The 21,956-nt window shown below is 36.9% G+C and overlaps 1 protein-coding gene across 1 annotated transcript in view; it reads right to left on the bottom strand.

Moving 5' to 3' along the window:
* Positions 1–21,956, bottom strand: part of LOC127453613 (adenylate cyclase type 2-like) — a 221,925-nt gene that overhangs the window by 81,966 nt on the left and 118,003 nt on the right. Inside the window, exon 3 of the mRNA XM_051720118.1 lies at positions 11,748–11,909. Within this exon, the coding sequence (XP_051576078.1) occupies positions 11,748–11,909 (162 nt within the window). The remainder of the gene's footprint in view (positions 1–11,747; positions 11,910–21,956) is intronic.

The following is a 21,956-nucleotide window of genomic DNA, read 5'->3' on the forward strand; positions in this document are numbered from 1 at the left end:
ATGCCATCCCAGATGTGTATGACTGTTTTTCATTAGCAGAACACAAATTAAGATTTTTAGAAGAAGATAGAGCTCTGTAACGTCCTTAAAATGGAAGTACATGGGTGCCAGCACTTTGATGGTCCAAAAGTCACATTTAGGCAGCATAAAAGTAATCCATGCGACTCCAGTCGATCAATGAATGTCTTCTGAAGCGAATCGATAGGTTTGTGTAAGACAAAAGTAGATAATTAAAAAGTTTTTAACTTCAAATCGGCGCTTCCATCCATGGCTCTGATGCTGTTTGAAATGGCCGAACGCTCGTGCGATGTTCGTTATTCTGTTGTAAATAAGCGCCGCTTCCGAATTCTCACAAGAACTCACCTACACGCTTCACGACTCGCATCACGCTTCGCCTCTGCTGCTAGCAGGAAGTGCTTTTAAAAGTTAATAACGTTTTAATTATTTATTTATTTTGTACACAAACTTATCGTTTTGCTTCAGAAGACATTCATTGACCGACTGGAGATGTGTGGATCCTTTTATGTACTTTTATGTTGCCTAAATATGACTTTTGGAACGTCAAAGTGCTGGCACCCATGTACTTCCATTATAAGGACCTGACAGAGCTCTATCTTCTTCTAAAAATCTTCTGCTGAGGAAAGACAGTCATACGCATCTGGAGTGGCATCAGGGTAAGTGAATAATGAGAGAATTTTCATTTTTGGGTGAACTATTCATTTAAACTGGAATAAAAGAAAGTATTTTAACATAAATTATCAGCACAGATCTTTAAACCATTATGTAACCACTATCAAGTTATTCCCAGGCCTTCTAAAACCCATTTTGAATTAAGAAAATTAAGAGTATCTAGCAATATACTTTTAATGATTATTTGAATATGACTGACAAATAAAAACTTTGAAAAATCACTCCTAAGAGCAGAATTGCTTACAGGTTTAACACATCCAAACGACTAATCATAGTTAATTCATAAATCCAAAGCTTAAGGGTTTATTCTATGGTGTAAATCTGTTAAAACAGGCAGGAGATTTGAGATCACATTAGATGGTATTCATTACATTCTGACAACTGCTAAATTCAATTTTAAAACTAATCTGAGGACTGGAATCAGATAAGGCTTCTTAAAATGATTAAGAATTATACTGTAAATTGACTTGTTCCTCAGCCAAATGAACATTTTAATCTCTGGCATAATCATAATAATTCCTTTTCAAAATAATGGCTGTTTCAAAAAGGTTTCCAGAACAAACCCATCTTCCAGTGGTTGGTAAACAGTTATATCCGCTCCAGACTCACGCCACTGAATAAGTCAATGTTGCTGTTTCAGACTGGGGTGCGTTTCCCATACAACTATGTAACTCGCTGCTTAACCACTACAGTACGATGCATCATTGGAGAAATGTACTAGCTAGTCACAAATGTTTCCCGAAACCTTAGTAAATATCAGAAGATCAGAATCAGAATCAGAATCAGCTTTATTGCCAAGTATGCTTACACATACAAGGAATTTGCCTTGGTGACAGGAGCTTCCAGTGTACAACAATACAAAACAACAGCAAGACATAGATAATAATAAAAAATAAAAAATAATTATACACATCCGTACATACACACACAGACACACACATACATACATACATACATACACATACGTAGTGCAAATCTAATACAAATCTTTTATCTGTTATGTACAGTGCAAAATACAAATCTGCTATGTACAGATATGTCGCACATCCAACTTGTGAACCATGTTGGTTCAAAAATGTAGGGCTGTCGTTAAGCAGGGGTGGAGTAATATCTTTTGCGGAGATCAAATTATAATAGCTCACTTACACATGCCCCAGAAAGCTGTTTAATGCGCGAAAGCTGCTGAAGACATGAAAGCTGCGTGCACTATGTAAATGCGATGATTGCACTGAAATGGTTTCCCTTTACATCAGACTTCGGGATTCCCCCGACGAACTTGAACACATACACACATAAGCACTTTTCAGAAACATATAAGAACTTCACTTGTGCATTAACATGGTCACATAAGCCGTGTTCCCCGACATAAGCCATGTGTGTTAAAGTGCTTTCTCTTAACAGCCTTTAATCCCTTTACATGACGTTTCAGAACACCACTTTCTGCAAAACCCCGAAATATGCAGCTTTCCTAAGTGCATGTAACATGGTCAAAGTATTGATTGAATAAACAATATACAGTTTATGGAATAAAAAATATAAGCCTCAGCGAATTGAAAAGATGTCAACACAGCAAACTAACAAGGAACTATGCTTCTTACCACAGGTGGAGAGCTGTAGTTCCATCCACACAACTTTGCAATGCTGTTTGCGAATGTTCATTTGAACTATGGTGTAACGAATGAGGCTGGTATCCCTTCAGCCGACTGCCAGAGGGAGCCCTCTCCCGAATACTGACACTGAACCATTTCTTCTATGGTGATTGCCTGTATCATATAAATAGCCATGCCTTGCCATTGTGACCTTGTGAATTATTGCCAGTTTCACTGTCTTACCAAGTGTTATTCTCATTGTCTGTTTCATTGCCTACTTGTTATGACCATTGTGCCTGCTTTACTGGATTACCGATTTTGGATTACTGTTTTGCTCTGTTTGCCTGGTTGGACTGATTACCTGTGTAACGACTACTTTGCCTGCTTCAACGATTACATCTCTGCCTTGTGTCTTGGATTTTTTTGTTGATTGTAATAAACTTCTTGCATATGGATTCTGCCTTCACCTCCATGTCGAGTCCCTTACATATGGTCTCGGGAAACACTAAATAGTTTAACTATGTTGGTAACTATGGAACTTGCAACTATAGTTGGCTAATGGTGCGTTTTTTGGGAAATGCACCCCTGGTCAGGATTCTCAAACAAAAAGAACAATGTTTTAATAGCACAGTGTTTACACTTTTCAAGGGCAGTCAACCTACAGTTGGCTTACTCATAATTGTTTCTGCATATTAAACTGGGATGAGGAAAGTATTTTAACATCTGAAAAAAAATATTTTAATTTTTTTTAAACAACACATGATTTCTTAGACAAAGAAAAAAAACATAAATAACATTGTTACTTATATTGTAACATTGTACATGTGTGAGTTGCAGATACAGAGAGAGAGAGAGAGAGAGAGAGAGAGAGAGAGAGAGAGAGAGAAATGGAAAGGGTCAACAGATTATTTACAGTTAAATCAAATCAACATGATACAGTGTCCGTTCAGGTAGGATTGCATCAACCCATTAATCTTTTGGATTGTACTGCTGTCCTCCCATCCAGCAGCCATTTAAACCTATGGCTCTTCCCTTCTCATTACACTATAAAATGCATAAGTTCCTATTTGCCGAGAGCCCCATGGGGAAATGCTAAGCTGTAATTAAATATAACCCTGCTTTTCAGCCAATGACTTCAAGATCAGATCCAATCAACTCACCCTGAGCAGCAATGAGACACAACACTATCACAGTTCTGGAACACAACACAGACAAAACAGTAATTCTAAAACTACACCTAAAGGCAACAGACCAAATAAGAGGCTCTGAGGACATACAGTATTCCTTTTTAAAAAGGGGGAGAGGTCATTTTATCTGTGTCTGATTCAGAGTATTTAAAGCTGGATGAACAGAACATGTACATGCAGACAGTTGGCAATTTATTTTTGTCTACAAAATTAATTTAAAGGATTTAAGCATGTATTTTTGGATAAAAGACTACTGGTCTATGCTGTGTGGTTTAGTTATGTAGCACAATTATCTTTGTCACAATTTTCTGAGTAAATTTCTATCTGTCACTAATAAAATTAGCTTGTCAGACACACAAATCATAGGTGGTTTTAATTTTATGCTTTTCTTTCATCTTCCATGAGGTCCACTGATAATGTTATTAAAGTTTTTGTTTGCACCAAAACAGTCAACACCAATTTAGTAATCTGTGATAATTTTCCACCTTTCCACTCATAATTTTCTGTCACTCACTTGACGTTGTGTCGATGTAGTGACACTAGGGGTCCTTATAGAAAAATGCCACAACAGCTGGACCGTGTTACGTGAAAGCAAGCTGCTCCATGCATAATAGCAGGTGCATCAGTCTGCACGTAACCTCCCCCAACACCCCACAAGATGTCATATAGACCCCCACATCCCAGAAGGGGGGAAGCGACGTAACTAGCATGGGAGCAGGCCACGCCAACCGCAGCCTTTTCTCTCTATGTTTCTCTCCACAGAGTATTAGATTCTGCTGGGGCCATCTAACGCTATTATATGCATTGGGAAAGGTGTTCTTTCCCTTTCCTATTCTTTCAGGGGGAAAAGACCCTTCGGAGACCACATCCTGCCCGACGGGGAGGTAACATGTGTTGATTTTCATATCTGTTAAATAGCAATTTAACTGCATAGTTTGGTCCAAGATGATTTAGCAGAGATGGGCCACTTCTATTAAATAAATGGGAGAAATTGGAACCTCCAACAGCCAACGGATGTAGAAAAGGAACTCCTGCCTTAGAGGTAAAAGAGCCAGTCACCTTTTAGATACAGACTTCGCTTGTCAATCAACTCAAGAATGCACATTAGCTATACAAGCTGGGAAATATTTTTTTGTTTCTGTTTTTCATAATCTGAGGTAAAGAAGCACATTTTATGAAACCAGTGTTTTCAGATTTTACTGCTGATTTTAAATATGTTCTTTGATCGTAATCTTTACCAATCATTTTGGAAAATTTCATTCTTTCTCCATTCAAGGAGCTGCACTTGTTTGGTGCTTGTTTACACAGAAAAATAGCTGCTCAAATGCGTTCCAAAAATGGCCACCGAGTGGACTGACTTGCTAAAAACCACTGTGGTTTGGACCCTGTTGTTAATTTTTAAAATTCGAAGATATTCGATAAAATATTTTTGTAAAGTACCAAATAAGGTATCTTCTATAATTTACAGCATTAGCTGAGAGAATTTCTTTCATATGTAAGCAAAATGTACATTACAATCCAAATGAACCACAATCTTATCAAAATCTAAATTGAATCGAGAGCTTGTGAATCGTAATCCAATCACATCTGAAAAACTGTGTCGATACCAAGCCCTATTTACAGCTTCAACATATTTTATTTTTATTTTTACATGTCTTTAACTTAAAGTTAACATATGTGCACAGACACCCATAGCCACACATTGACAGTCAAACTTAAGCTCTACCCTTAAAATGACTTATTCGTTTTAAAAAGAAGTACCAGTGCTTAATCAAATCAAAATACATCACTAAATCACAAAATATTCAGTGGTATGCATCTATGTTCAACAGTGAAGTATTATTTAATGTAATCAAGCTATTCTGAAAACTGGCCCACTTCCATCCAGGTCAAGATAAGGTAATGAGGCATCTTGTACTTACAAAAAAAAAAAAAAAAAAAAGGTCTTGGGTGCGGTCATTTGATGTTGATTAGGAGAGCTGGCAGAAATGGCAGAAAGATCACACAAGCTACTGAGACTCTGGCACAGTCCTGTATTAGAGCCTTCCAACCCTGACACCCAAATGGGGCACAAATCTGTTCCCTCACAGTTGCTAAGCTAACATCTCTTAGAGCAGAATAAAAACATGCTTTTTCTCTGCACCAGAGAAAACAGCCAACCTGACCAACAGCAAAGCATCTAGTTCCATTCTGTGGGCACAGTCTCAGATGTGCATTCATGTAATGCAGATACCGCCAAAACTAACTGCTTGTATTTTGCCAAACATATCAAGAGTATGTTAAAACATTGCCCATAATGAGTAATATCATTTATATTTTATCATATACATCAGTGGTCCTCAACCTTTTTGTTTTTGGATGAATGCCCCCCTACTTCATTCCCTTACCCCACCCCCCCACCCCCAAACTTTGTTGTACCAAAAAAAAAAAACATAAAACACAAAACTCAATATTTGTGTTATTAATTTGCTCAGTGCAACTTCAATAAATTGCATAATTTTTAAGTTTTGTTAATAAATTAATCAGGCTTATGCATCATGAATGTGAGACCAAACCTTGCGTTTCTTGAATTCAAGCAGATGGAGGGCTATATCTGGGGCCTATAAAATGAAAATTCAAAGACAGGAACAAATAATAAAAGTGATATTGTTAATATATTTTAAAATTGCCTTTTTGAAAAAAAAATATTTATTCATTAATTATTTATTTTTATAGTTTTAACAGTGGTATTTGTAACAAGACATTAGTAAGCAAGCACATGGAAGCATGGATCTTTTTCACTACCATATGGTCAGGGTTGGGAGGGTTACTTTTGAAATGTATTCCACTACAGATTACAGAATACAAGCTGTAAAATGTAATTTGTAACGTTTTCCGTTAGATTACTCAAGGTCAGTAATGTATTCTAAATACTTTAGATTACTTCTTCAGCACTGGTAGATTTTTTCACTTGTTTTGACTATAAAAACTCTGTCAGTACAGTAGACAAAATACACATGTTAAAAATACATTCTCTGAAAAACCTAAATATCTTATGCAGTGTTGTTTCTAAAACAAGAAATATCAAATTGATCTTGTTTTAAGGATTTTTAGATATTTTTACAGGAAAACAATAAAAAATTATCAAGAATAAGATTTTTGCCCTAATATCAAAGGTCTTACTAGAAAAAAGAAATTATGATCCAACGTGAATTTTCTTGTTAAAAAAATACAATCGTGCCTGGTAACGTGCATGTAAAATGGCTAGAAATAGCATTTTAGCTTAGCATAAAGCTGACAATTTACACAAGGTTTATTTCTATTTCTTCTGCTCCAAACTTACTTCAAACTTACTTCTCTGTCTGCTCGTATGAATGTAACACATCATAAGAAAGTTGACCCGGTGTTCAAATGCACTTTGGATCACATCATTTATATGGATAAATGTTTTCCATCTGAAAGGACTAAATATTAAATGGAACAAATGACAATAAAATGCAAAGTAATCTCTTCAGTAATCAAAATACTTTTTGAATGTAACTGTATTCTAATTACCAATTATTTAAATTGTAACTGTAGTGGAATACAGTTACTTATATTTTGTTATGTTAATACGTATTCCTGTTACATATATTTCGTTACTCCCCAGCCCTGACCATGGTTAGATGTAACATGATTTCTATAAAAACAAACTATGGCATTTTTGCAATTATAAACAGTAGACCTACTCTAAACACGTAAAAACAATAAATACAAAAAGTTGCAAAAATTAATTATATTCCCTCACTCCCCTAATGTAGCCTGTGACAAATTTAATAGAGCTGAAGTAGTGACATGACAATATTTATTATCCATCTATTTCTGCCTAAAGTAAAGTTAGTGTTACAATAGTAAATTCAAGGGTGGTGATGTAGAATTCTGTGCCGAATTCAAATGGTTTCCACTTCTTGCGACTTGCTTGTCACTGATTCTTGCAAAGCTGTGAGTTTAAGAGCTCGAGCTTTAAGAGCTTTGTGCTCACGCTGCTCTGTCCATTGAGCCGTATCCATCTACAGAACCATACAGATGCATTAGCCGAGGTTGTGCCTCCACCTGTGTACTTGTCACTGCTAAACCAGATACTTCAGATGCATCGATAGACTTCAAAATCAGATGAACCACGTTATGCGTACCAACCTGTATAATTGAGAACCAACTGATATACTCCAAGTGTTACACCGGCCGCACCTGCTATCTCTCCTGAATGCTGCCAGAGGTCACCATCTCCAGAGTACTAACTCTTCCTTCACAAACTACATTTTCCATAACCCTCCGCTCAGACTGATTATTCACCCACCTGTTTCACATTATCTCTGTCTATTTAAGTTCCCTGTTTACACGCATTCAATGCAAAGTCTTGTTCTGCCTAGTCTGCAATTCTGAGTGTTATTTACCATTACTGTTTTCCCTGTGTTTTGACTCCTGCCTGTTTATCGTATTACCCAGCCTGCTTGTGTGTTTTGGGACCTATTGCCTGTTTACTGGATTATGCCTCTGTCTCTCAGATTTACTTGGTTTGCCTTTCTTGGACTTTCTTCCTGTGTACCGAACTCTTGCCTGCTTTTTGTTTACCCTTTGATTTGCTACTTTGTTGTACTGTTTATACTTTTATTATATAATTATGGATCTTAACATTACTGCCCCGGTGTCTTCGCTACAGAAGACTTCACCCAACCTAGATCCAGCATCCTTCCAACAGTTACACAAGCTTGTTACAGCGCAAACATCAATGCTTACCAGTCACCATCAGCAGCTGTGCAAGCTCACCTCTATCATGGAAGAACTCTTTAAATCCATGCAGCCATAACCACAAGTATCTCCATTTGGAGTTTCCACTAGCAACTCTGCCAGAAGCACATCACACTCTACAGCTGTTGTTAATCCTCGACTCTCGCTTCCTGAGAAGTTTGACGGATCACCCAGTAAGTGTCGAGGATTTCTCTTGCAATGTGAGCGTTTTCTCTCTCAACTACCTCAAATGTATTCCAAATGTAACCACTCCTTTTAAGTGCATCCTAGGTTTACAACCCCCACCCTTTCCCTGGTCCGGGGAGCTGTCCGATGTACCTGCAGTCGACAACTGGATGCGGCGCAGTGAGGATATCTGGGATCAAGCTCACGTCCACTTACAACATGCTATTCACCGACAGAGGGAGCAGGCCAATCTCCATCGGCGGACTGGCCACAACTATGCTCCAGGGCAGTGGGTTTCTTCGTCATTGGCTTCCGTGCAAGAAATTAAGTCCTAGGTATGTTGGTCCTTTCAAAATCCTTCGTCAAATCAATCCTGTGTCCTTCAAGCTTCAGCTCCCTGCTAATTACCGTGTTTCCCCCACCTTTCATTTTTCCTTACTCAAACCCGCAGCGTCTCCGAGAGAGGAAGGCTCTTAAGACCCCTAGAGACCCCTTCCATTCCTCTTTGATGGAGAGGAGGCCTTTTGGGTACACAAGCTCTTGGACTCTCGACGCTGGGGTCGGACTCTCCAATACTTGGTTGACTGGGAGGGCTACGGTCCTGAGGAACATTGCAGGATGAACTCAGAGGACAATGTCAGGAGCCGCTCGCGGGGGGGGGGAGCTCTGTTACACCAGCAGCGCCTGCTATCTCTCCAGAGGTCGCCATCTCCAGAGTACTAACCCTTCCTTCACGGACTACATTTCCCATAACCCTCTGTTCAGACTAATTACTCACCCACCTGTTTCACATTATCTCTGTCTATTTAAGTTCCCTGTTTACACGCATTGAGTGCGAAGTCTTGTTCTGCCTAGTCTGCAGTTCTGAGCGTTATTTACCATTACTGTTTTCCCTGTGTTTTGACTCCTGCCTGTACGTCATATTTCCCAGCCTGCTTGTGTGTTTTTGGACCTATTGCCTCTTTACTGGATTATCCCTCTGTCTCTCGGATTGATTTTGTTTGCCTACTTTTTGTTTACCCTTTGATTTGCTACTTTGTTACCCCCTGGCATCCTTTGAATGCCCCCTGGGTGGTGGTACCGCCCCGTTGAGAACCCCTACTATACATAATATTGCCAATTTTTTTATGCATTGGATTTGCATTACTTCAGACTCCAACTAGACTGGAGGATTATAAAATGACATTAACCACCACAAGGGATGCATATTAATGATGCTTTTTCTTTCTTTTTTACTTTCTCAATATACTGCTCTGCAACAGTGACTTTTTTTTCTTCTTCCAAAGATGGCTAGCAGCAGTATGCCAGAGTGCCTCTCAGCCTTGTGCCCATGGCATTCCAGATGTTAGAAACTTAAAGCTTTCAAGACTCTCTCAACCCGGGACCAAAGACACAGCATGAAAGAGAGAAAGTGTAAGAAATATTCACGTTTTATAGTTACATTCCGTCTTACTGTTCATATGAAGTTTGACCTTTTACACAGAATTTAAAATACATAGAATTATCCTACGTCCTTCAGAGAAATTGTCTTTTACTTAAAGGTCATATTTGCTTGTTTGCTATGTGGAGCATTTATTTGAACTAAGATGGGAGCGAGCTAGCTTCCTGGATTTTCTAAACAAACAGTCTGATTGAAAATGAAAACAGCCATAAGGAGGCGATAAGTAATGCGGTTCTCGACAAGAAAAATAAGGAGAGATTTTAACAAAATTGATACAGACAACATTGGTAACCTGTTTTTACTATATTGAGCAAATGGGTACATATGAAATTTCAACATTCAGTGATGATGAAACTTTGATTTCTTGAATATGAAAATGCCTAAATAAGGAACATTATACTAAGGGAAGGTCAGTTTGACTTTATATTTACAAATAGAGGAGACTGGGGCCAATTGTGCCAGGGGGCGTGTTTGTGAGGGATACAGTATGAAATAAAAGTTGAAAGATTCAATCTTTTAAATGTGAAATAAACATTGTTTAATTAATTTGTCAAATTAATTAAATTTAAATTGTTTAGTTGAAGACTGTATGTTTGCATTTTAATAAAATCAGCCTTCCGTTTTTATTAATTTTCACTTTAAGTTGCCCCATCAATATTAAATAATAAGAATTGCATTTTTTCAATCTTAATACACTTTGCGATCAGAAAAAGCTAATTTTCCTATGGGTGTCTTTAGCCCAATTGTACCCTACCATACAGTATATATGTGAAAAGTATTTAGCAAGTATTTAAAGCAACTACATTACTAATATTGTGAGATACAGAGGGTTACAGTTTTCCTCGATTGCTAACACACTATAACTAATTATAGAGGCCCAATTCCCATAACCATTACAAAACAAAGACACATCTCAAAACTATTACTACAATTCACTTGTTTTTACACATGTTCCAGTTATTTTATATATATATATATATATATATATATATTACTCAAAACTGTAGACAGAATATATACAGTGTATATATATATTTATACTGTGTATATATTCTGTAAAACTACACAAAAATGCCCTCATTTTGCACAGGTTAAACCATATTCTCATTCAGAAAGCATCAAAACCTGAACTTAGTTAACACACATTTCTGCATGTGTGAACACCAAGTCGCAAAATTGTTCACATGCCAGTTTGGATAAATAAAAATGGCCACAGATGATTATGTGCTTTGGAAAATGGATTCTAAAAGTGTTTGAAGGTATGGAAGGAAGAGAGACAGCAGACAGTGGGGAAGAGGAATATGAAGGAGCAGAAGATAAGTTGTAACTGCAGTAACTGAAACTTACTGTAGACAAGTAGGAAACCTCCAGGGCTTCTATGCTACATTACTGCAGTTTAGAGGCCATGTACTGTACTGTGTAGTGCAAGTACTGCATCACATGTTCATGACACTTGCTCTGATCATTTGTGAAAATGGATGAATTTGTGTAGTTTAAAAAAAAAAAAAAGTTTACTTTTTTAAAACAGGAATAGTGTTTATAATTTTGAGAAATTAGTCTTTAGTTATTTTTCTTATTTGAAAAATTAAATTTTGGTTTATGGTATTTGGCTCATGGAATGGATTACTGAGAAAAACTGTAATACATGAATTAACCATGAATATCAACCATCACACACCCAAAACTATTGAAAGCACATATCTATTCAAAAGCAAGTTATCAATATGGCAATAAGCACAAGTGTATTAACCACAATAAGAGTCTCTGACTCAGTGGTCGCACACACAATTACAAAGCAATTGGCAATGGTCTTACTCAACAGACAAGGAACACTTCAACAGTTGGCGCACAGGGTAAACTTTGCAGTTCTTGGCAGGAACATCGAAAGACAGACGGGAGAGCACTGACCTGCCACACTAGGGGCTTTGCATGGTCGTTCGTAGAAGAAAGGCAGGCACTGAGGACAACAGTATGAGAGGACGCGGTGAGCACGCTGGCTATGATGGCATCCCTCATAGAGAAGGGAAGCATGGTGTACACCACAAAGATGATGAACAAGAAGAAAGAAACCTGGAAACACAGGGGGAAAAGAGTACAAGGTTAACAAGGAAAAACTCTTGAAATTGATAAAAAAAATAAATAAATAAATAAAAAAACCGTGTAAATGATACAATGATCATGCAATTATGCAATTGCTGAACTCTGAATTTATTAGGATCATTTGGGACTGGTTTTATGACAGGTTCTTTTGGTTATGTCAAGTTATAGAGCATATTAGGGCTAGCTGCCTCACAATTTACTCCAGTGAATATTTCTCAGGGTAGGTTTATTTATGATATTGTGAGCTTGTCGATCGTGTGTATGTTGTACAGTGAGTTGAGTTCGACAGAGCAATTAAATCTCCTGTTTTCTGACTTGTAAATTATATGTTGTCAACAGTAATGGCAGGAATCATAGTGTTGGTTTAACCTTGTGTATACAAGGTTATTTTGTTTATACAATACCTCCACTGACACCTGCATACTCAAAACTATGATTTATCAGGTAACAAATCAAATCTTTTTATTTACATATGGCAAGGCTATAGCTCTGAAACATTTACACTTCCAAGTAGGGTGTGGATCATTGTCCTCAGAGAAACACAATTTTCAAGGCTAAAGTATTCAGCCTAAGCTACATAAAAATGGTATGCAAAGCCTTATTCTAATTTGTGCTTACGTTTCATATTGGTTTGCCAGTGATTGTTGTGGAATACAGGATCTTTTCCAATATCTTGCTGAAGCATTGGATTTTGCAGTGCACTGTGTCGTTCAAAAGCTACTTTAGAGAGGCTCTTTTTCTCCATTTGTACCTTTTGTAATACAGTATGAGCCAAAGATCTCTTTGTGGCTTTTAGAGCAGCTCTTAACTAGTTCTGCTTCAGAACCCAACTGTATTGGCAATCCATTAATATTGCCATGAACTGCATAGGCCAAACTATATGCAGCATTATTAAAATAGGCTGAATATAAAGGTGATAAAATTATGTTTACTGTAACTTAAAATGCAGACAACTTAAGCCAACTATGCGCTGATCAATTTAATCAAAACAAAGTTGAACTGAAAGCTTGAGAGGATTATATTATCCTGGTAATTGAGAGAAATATATTAATTTATTAAGCAATTTTATGTTTTTTTTTTTTTTTTTTTTTTTTTAATAATTATTATTATTTAAAAAAATGATTAGTATATGTTGAAATTAACATTAACCAGATTAATAAATGTTGTAAATGTATTGTTCATTGTTAGTTCATGTTAACTAATGTTGTTAACTAATGTTAACATATGGAACATTATTGTGAAGTCTTACCGGAATTTATAACCTATTTATCATGGTTTTTACAGTGATTTCCTGAATAACTAAATATCTGTTGTGGATCGACCAGTAATGCTGGCGACTGTTCATGTAATAATTTTAATAAAAAAAAATTTTTTTTTTGTATCGAACCTAGAAAACATAGGAAAAGACTACACAAATTTCCAGGAGCACATCACAGCCATAAACACTGATATAAAGATAAAGCAACCTCATTTCAAGAAAAGCCAAGAACAAATAGAGGATGAGACAGAGACCTTTCCATTTCTGTACGGTTACCACAACTTGTGAGTATTTGGTGTTTGTAATTTTATGAAAATGTCTAAAAAATTATAATTTATACAATATATACATTTTCAATAATAATGTAAAATAAATTAATAAAAGTTTATGTATCGAGGAATTATTATGGATGAATCTGCTTTTTCCATTTTCTCACAAAATGCATCTTTTTGCCTTGTCTTCAGTAACCCATTCATTGAAGTGAATGCCATATTTGTCCATTTTTTTATTTTTATTATTATTATTTAAAAAACGAAAATAATAATAATAATAATATACAATGCATCTGGAAATTATTCACAGCGCTTCACTTTTTCCACATTTTGTTATGTTACAGCCTTATTCCAAATGGACTAAATTCATTATTTTCCTAAAAATTCTACAAACAATACCCCATAATGACAACGTGAAAGAAGTTTGTTTGAAATCTTTGCAAATTTATAAAAAAAAAATTAAAAAAAATCACATGTACATATGTATTCACAGCCTTTGACATGACACTCAAAATTGAGCTCAGGTGCATCCTGTTTCCACTGATCATCCTTGAGATGTTTCTACAACTCGATTGGAGTCCACCTGTGGTAAATTCAGTTGATTGGACATGATTTGGAAAGGCACACACCTGTCTATATAAGGTCCCACAGTTAACAGTGCATGTCAGAGCACAAACCAAGCCATGAAGTCCAAGGAATTGTCTGTAGACCTCCGAGACAGGACTGTATCGATGCACAGATCTGGGGAAGGGTACAGAAAAATTTCTGCAGCACTGAAGATCTCAATGAGCACAGTGGCCTCCATCATCCGTATATGGAAGTTTGGAACCACCAGGGCTCTTCCTAGAGCTGGCCGCCCGGCCAAACTGAGCGATCGGGGAAGAAGGGCCTTAGTCAGGGAGGTGACCAAGAACCCGATGGTCACTCTGACAGAGCTCCAGCATTTCTCTGTGGAGAGAAGAGAACCTTCCAGAAGAACAACCATCTCTGCAGCACTCCACCAATCAGGCCTGTATGGTAGAGTGGCCAGACGGAAGCCACTCCTCAGTAAAAGGCACATGACAGCCTGCCTGGAGTTTGCCAAAAGGCACCTGAAGGACTCTCAGACCATGAGAAACAAAGATTGAACTCTTTGGCCTGAATGGCAAGAGTCATGTCTGGAGGAAACCAGGCACCGCTCATCACCTGGCCAATACCATCCCTACAGTGAAGCATGGTGGTGGCAGCATCATGCTGTGGGGATGTTTTTCAGCGGCAGGAACTGGGAGACTAGTCAGGATCGAGGGAAAGATGAATGCAGCAATGTACAGAGACATCCTTGATGAAAACCTGCTTCAGAGCGCTCTGGACCTCAGACTGGGGTGATGGTTCATCTTCCAACAGGACAACGACCCTAAGCACACAGGCAAGATAACAAAGGAGTGGCTACAGGACAACTCTGTGAATGTCCTTGAGTGGCCCAGCCAGAGCCCAGACTTGAACCCGATTGAACATCTCTGGAGAGATCTGAAAATGGCTGTGCACCGACGCTCCCCATCCAACCTGATGGAGCTTGAGAGGTCCTACAAAGAAGAATGGGAGAAACTGCCCAAAAATAGGTGTGCCAAGCTTGTAGCATCATACTCAAAAAGACTTGAGGCTGTAATTGGTGCCAAAGGTGCTTCAACAAAGTATTGAGCAAAGGCTGTGAATACTTTTGTACATGTGATTTTTTTTTTTTTTTTTGTTTTTTCGCTTTTTATTTTTAATAAATTTGCAAATATTTCAAACAAACTTCTTTCATATTGTCATTATGGGATATTGTTTGTAGAATTTTGAGGAAAATAATGAATTTAATCCAATTTGGAATAAAGCTGTAACATAACAAAATGTGGAAAAAGTGAAGCGCTGTGAATACTTTCCAGATGTACTGTATCTAAAGGTGATAACCCATATTGATTGGTTAACACTATCACTTCAGTGAGTGGGTTAATTAAGACCACAGGATTTTCAGTTCCATATACTGAATTGTCATCACAGTCTGACAGTAGATCGATTAAAAGATTTGAATTAATTACATACCAAGGTGATTACAGTAACTGCAAATAATCATACACTGTGTATATATATACATTTTTTTTTTTCTAGGGATGTAATAGCTCCATATTCAAAACTTCAGAGACAAGGGACATGATCTATTGCTGTACACACCTGTAAGAGCTGTCAGACATTCACAACTGAGACTTATTGCCTCTCATTGCCTAACTCTTTGTTATTACGGACATTATTGTGGTAGGACAATAAATAAATATATAATGTTAGAATTATAATTTTCATTCAATATAAAGGTCTTAGGTTACACAGGGTTACACTTCTGTTGATGACATTCGACCATTTTGATGACCATTCAGTTCAGCCAATTCACTGGTCTGCAGTCTGCAAATGCACATAATTTTAACTTGATTTTAGATTGCAGTGTTTGTGTAGATCAGTATAATTTCAAAAGTAATTGGATCTGACAATGATTGTTTAAATATTTAAAAAATAGCACATTAAGTCTGACTGGAATTTATTTATTTTTAATATTCTTTCAGCTCAGGAGAGATCTTAAAAATGTCATTGAAGACATTAACTTTGTGCCGTTTAAGAAATCTGAAGAACTTTGGAGTACAGGACCTAAACTATTTTACGATTTGCATTGACCAGCCTTTAGGGCCTCTGTTCTGGACCGGTTATTCTGTGGTTTGTTTTCTCCTGGGTTTCCCAGCCAGTGTCATGGTACCACGGGAACTTTGTCTAAGACATCGACAGAACATCTCTAATGACTTCTTTGTGTTCAGTCTGACCTGTATTGACATAGCTTTCCTAAGTGTCCTCCTTTTCAATGTTGCTAATTACATGGTTTGGCACAATTTTAAGTTTGAAATTTTTTGTAATTTTATGTATTCACTTACCATATCTGGCAGACCTCTCTTCATGACTTGTGTCTGTGGAGAATATTATTTTGCTGTGGTTCATCCCATCATTTATAAGACCAGCAAGAGCATTACCATGATCAGGAAGGCTATAACCATGACAGTCTGGTTGTTTATAGCTGGTTTTGGATTACTTATAGTCTTATATCCTTGGATTTTTGCAACTGCTTTTACATCTATACCCCTGTTTATTGCCCTGCCTGTCATTGGTTTTTGTGATATCTCAGTTTTTCGAGCTCTCAAAAAAAAAAAAACAGATCCTTCAGGGAAAATGAATGTACATCCACAGAAGAAGAGAGCCCTACGTACCATCATTAACAGTTTTGTTATGACTTTCACAACATACCTGCCACCATCGGTTATCTTTTCACTGGGAGAAAAAAAATATACCACTGAAATTTAAAGTGTACTACTGTAATTTAATCTTTCTTGCAGTGTGTTGCATGGTCTCGGGATGTGTCATTATGCCAGTTCTACATTTGGAGAGTGCAGGTCAGCTCAATATTCATAAATGGTGGAAAAAATAAAATGGAGGGGATGAAAATAGAATATGACTTTTTGTGCCTACTCTTTTTGTTTTTATTTGTTGATATATTGGAATTCTGTGTGAAAATTATTCTTGTGAATGTGGTCTTTTGTGGGTTGACAAACATATTTCTTAAATCTATATTGCCTAAATTCCTAAGCACTTTTGGACATCTTTTGAATTTGTGTACATTGAAAATAATTAATATCTTTTATGGGTTTTCTTGTATACTCTGTGACAAATATTTACGTATCTAAATAAACTGGACTGCTTTTAAGTGGTTTAGTGTTTGTGCTTGCAACTATAACAGTATATTCATTGTGACAAATTACCATTCATTCATTTTTTAGATTAAAACAGACTAAACACTGATTAAATAAATAAAACAAAAAACAAATATTGTGTATAAAAAAAAAAAGATACTAGGACCATTGCATCAGTCCTCAAAAGTATGACATAGGTATATTACTACCTTTTCATAGTTCAATTCTGTTCAATTGTTTGCAAAAACAAAATGAAAAACAATTCATGAATTTCATGAACAACATTTACTGAAGCCTAGTTAAACAAACTGAATGAACAAGATGTGCCAATATTCATTAATAAAAAAGCAAACCAAGAACTGTTTTTTTCACACATTTATAAACTTTGATTTTTTGAAATTATGAAATGGATATGTACTTGGTTTGGGTTGGTTTGGTTTGATTTGATTTAATTTCTTCCTTGTTGGTCTGGGGAATTCTATGAAATCTGAGCAGTGCCGTGTCATTTATGCTTTGCTTACATTGCAATCTGTCAGAAGCCTTCAATGAGACCTCAATATTCAAAACTCTGATTTAATCTGTCACTGTACACATACTGCAGTCACGCACAACAAGTGACCATCAAAGCAACTTCTTTCCATGTTACATAACCCCTGCATATGACAAAAGACGACCGAGTTAAGACCGGCCCCCTTTCAATTCCATAAGAAAAATAGGGAAATAAAAAAAAGAGTACAAGGAATTTATGAGAATGTATTTGTGCCATAAATTGAATGAAAATGCATATCCTGAACTTACTATTATACCAGCACACTTTACTGAAATATTGTCTTTATACATAAAATGTCATAAAATGCCCAAATCCATCAGGTTTTGCAAATGTTGCTTGGGAACCTGACAATTTGTTCTGCTTTGTTCTGACAAGGCAAGACAGCTGCTATGGTCAGGAAATGTCATTTAAACAATCAATATAGAACATTTTTGAGACATGACTCTTCACATGATTCCACATCTAATTTTCATAATAATAATTTACTGTTTGCCTCCTCTAAATAAGGTTGCCACTCGACCAATAAAATACGGGATCGACCCGTATTTAAAGATGAAATGATGCACTTTGATTCGATATGGGATGCATCATTTCATCTTTAAATACGGGACAATCCATATTTTATGGGGCTTGTGGCTACCATATTTGTCCTGTGTTTAGGCTGGTTAATTTAAGTTCAATATTCGTTGGAGATTTTGCCTAAGATTGGTAAGGGAGCATCCGAAAGGTCCACACATTGTGCGACAACGTGCTAAAACTCTGAAGGGGGTGTGGTGAGGGATGATCTTCCCCACCTCCCTTTAAAACTCTAGAGTGAGTGTCTCATATTTTACAACTTAAAAGTGGCAACCCTACCTCTAAATTAGCTAATATTAGCTGTTGCTAAACATCTGCTTAAATTAGCTAGCTAATGACAATAAATGATCATCGCAACTGTGTTTTAGCTAGCTAGTTAGTGTTGTCAAGGAATCAATTACATCTTGCAGCTTATGTTAACTAGCTGTGCATTTGTCTAGTCGGGTCAGCTAGAGGTACCTATCAATAATGTTCACTAATCTTAGCTATCTAGTAAAGCAGCTACACCTATTGTAACACAGAGAAGAACAACATGACCTTTGGTAATGGTAATCCATGGGAGACAATTTTGGAACACAAATGTCTGAAAACAATTTAAAATGAATTGAACACAACCAAACTATTGTAAAGCTCTACCAGAGGCATTGGCTGCATCCGAATGTAAACGTAGCTACCTTGTTGCCTAGCTGATCAATCACTCAATGACCAATGCTGTCGTTTGTGTATAGAAATACCTCAGAAAACTAGTTTCATACAGGCTTTCGAGGCAGCACTACGTCACATCGTTGCTAGGATACCAGCATTCATTCAGTCCAACCACACCACAATGGACTATTAATTTAGAACCAAATCAACGACGTTTTGGCGATAACCAGGCGTATATTTAATAACTAAAATACTACTTTCTTGCTATAAATGGAATCAAAAGTTGGAAAAAGTGGGAAAAACGTACATGTATACACAAACTGGCTATAAACTGCCTATTCGGACACCATTTTCTTTCTTCAGCTCAACTGTTGTCGATACGCATGCACAGGATTGTGGGATTTGATAGGTAGCGGAGACATCTATGCTGCCAAAAATGTATCAGATCTTAGCAGACAGGATGAATTTGGACGTGCCATGGTCCATTCCTACCACCGTATACAGCCTCTGGAGGCAGCATTTTCCTGGTTTCAGATGCAACCATTTTCAGGGGCGGTTCAAGGGTCAGTGGATATTCGGGCTTAGCCCAGACCTCTGTGGATACCAATGGAGCCATCCTTTGATGAAATATTGGAATATTATACACTTGATAATAAAAGTTTAAATGTTACATCTGTGATATATAAAGTAAATGTTTAAATATAAATGGAACTAAGACTAAAAGGTCCCATTAACTTTTGCCTCAGAATCTAGTGATGGGACGATATATCAAATTACAAAATATCATGAACCAAAAAAATAACCATATCGAGGCAAAAGTCAATATTTAGAAATTTGCGACATTGTTTTCTGTCCATGTGATCATAAATTAAATGTAAATCATTAAAATCTCTTTGTTGCTTTACCCTACACTATTTAGTCCATACAAATGCATTTCCATTATTTGAAAATGGCTGCAGACGGCAACAACAAAGCCGACACAGAGACTGGGAATATGCCATCTATGATGAAATCGCCATTGTAGCATCACTTTGGTTTTCCTGTGAAGAACAAAAACAACACACAGGTAGTTGACAAGATGCAGACTATCTGTAATTTATGTAAAACCTAAAATCTTACACAGCTGTCCCTTGCATGTAATAGAGTTTTGATTGCAATCCGTCACATTTTTCAGGGATGTTCTGTTAAGTCATGTTTCTTGTCCTGAACCTGTTCAGCATGAATGTAGCCAACTATTCTTGAAGGTTTAATTTGTTTATGATCTTTTTCTTATGTATATGAGAAACTGAACACTGATAACACCGCATCATAAAGATCACGCATGTGCTGTGTGTGCGTAGATGACAAAGAGCAGAGCATATATTCACTATGAAGTGCACAGCACATGAATACTACATATTTATTAGTGCTGTTGAAGTTAACTAATTATTAACGCATTAATGCAAGATTCGTTTAATGCCACTAATTATTTTAACGACGTAATATGACCCTTTGAATAAACCGTAGTTCATGAGAAGTGAGTCAATTCGCGCAAACGCCACTAATGTCACATGCATTGCCGTTGGGAAAGCAGATGGTGGGAGACCAGCGGTAAACATTTTATCAATGTAGCACAGTGGTAGAACATGCCCGCAAACCACAGATAGAACTCCTAACATTGTAATATCATTGCAGCGGCAAGACAGCTGCCATTTGAACACCAGCCTTGCACTGAGAGGCGCATTGCGAGCGCGAGGCTAAAGTTGTGAGGCACGGTGTATAACTAAGGTTGCGAGGCGAGGTGCGGTGCGAACGCGAGGCTAAAGTTGCGAGGCGCAGTGTGAGCGCGAAGTGAAAGTGTGAGCGCGAGGTGATCGTCTGTGTTCCGCAACTGCTACCGGGTCCTTGAATAACATATAACTTGCGAGTAAGGGCAGCCGGTGGACTTTCTGGTGCCCCCTAGGGAGTTGGTGCCCTACGCAGACTATATAATATGCATATAGGGAGCAGCGGTACTGATTACCAGCTAACAACAGTGACCCCTGCTGCTTTCTCCTAAAGTTCTGTCATAGCGTCTCTTTTTGATAGAGCACTAGCCAACGCAGAAGTTGGAGACATTGCTGGAACCCTGCAGGTAATCTACTCTGTCATTTAATCCCACAGGTTACAATTGTGACTGGGGTCTAAAAGGAGTTTTTGATGTATTTTTCACAGAGTTGTCAACTGTAAATGACAGTGCAGACTTTTTTGCATGTCTGTCAAAACTCCATAAAAAGAAGCAAATAAATACTGTGATAAAACACTTACAACTACCATATTTTGTACATAATTTGAATTGAGTTGTGCTGTGTTAATTTTCTGTTGTTCAGCTCATGTTTATAAAGATATTGCGATTAATCGCGATTAAAAAAAAAAAAAAAAAAAAAGAAATTACGCAATTTTTTTTCAATTAAAATATTTTAATTGTTTGACAGCCCTAATATTTATATAATTAAATCACAGCCTTTTGTGGTTTAATAAGTACATGAAGTCATATAGCAAACTGCTTATCCAAAAGTGTCATCAAAAACAAACAAACTAAAAGTGCTTCATTCAGTTTTTCGCCAAAATATAAGTTCAGTTTAGGCAGTGAATTGAAGATATTGCGACAGAAATATATTACTACTGAATAATAAAGTGTAATATTCAATGTGGTATTAATAGATAATAATAATAATAATAATACATAATAATAATTTACGTATTTCTCCACACTGAGGTCACTGCTTTTAAAACAATGAACACAGTAATCTGAACACTAATTATCCTAAACAGATTGTGCTTTTTTCTTAATTTTCCTAATTTTCTCGAAACACTACACAAATTTCTCTGATCCACAGTTCATGCTTTCAAAACAGTTAACTCAGACAAATAAATTAGTCATATTCTCAAATGCACATGTCAGGTTGCCAGATCCCTTCATATTAATATCGGCTGTGTTAGTTAATGCACACA

This window comes from Myxocyprinus asiaticus, chromosome 16 (genome assembly GCF_019703515.2).
Source record: "Myxocyprinus asiaticus isolate MX2 ecotype Aquarium Trade chromosome 16, UBuf_Myxa_2, whole genome shotgun sequence".
NCBI lineage: Eukaryota > Metazoa > Chordata > Actinopteri > Cypriniformes > Catostomidae > Myxocyprinus > Myxocyprinus asiaticus.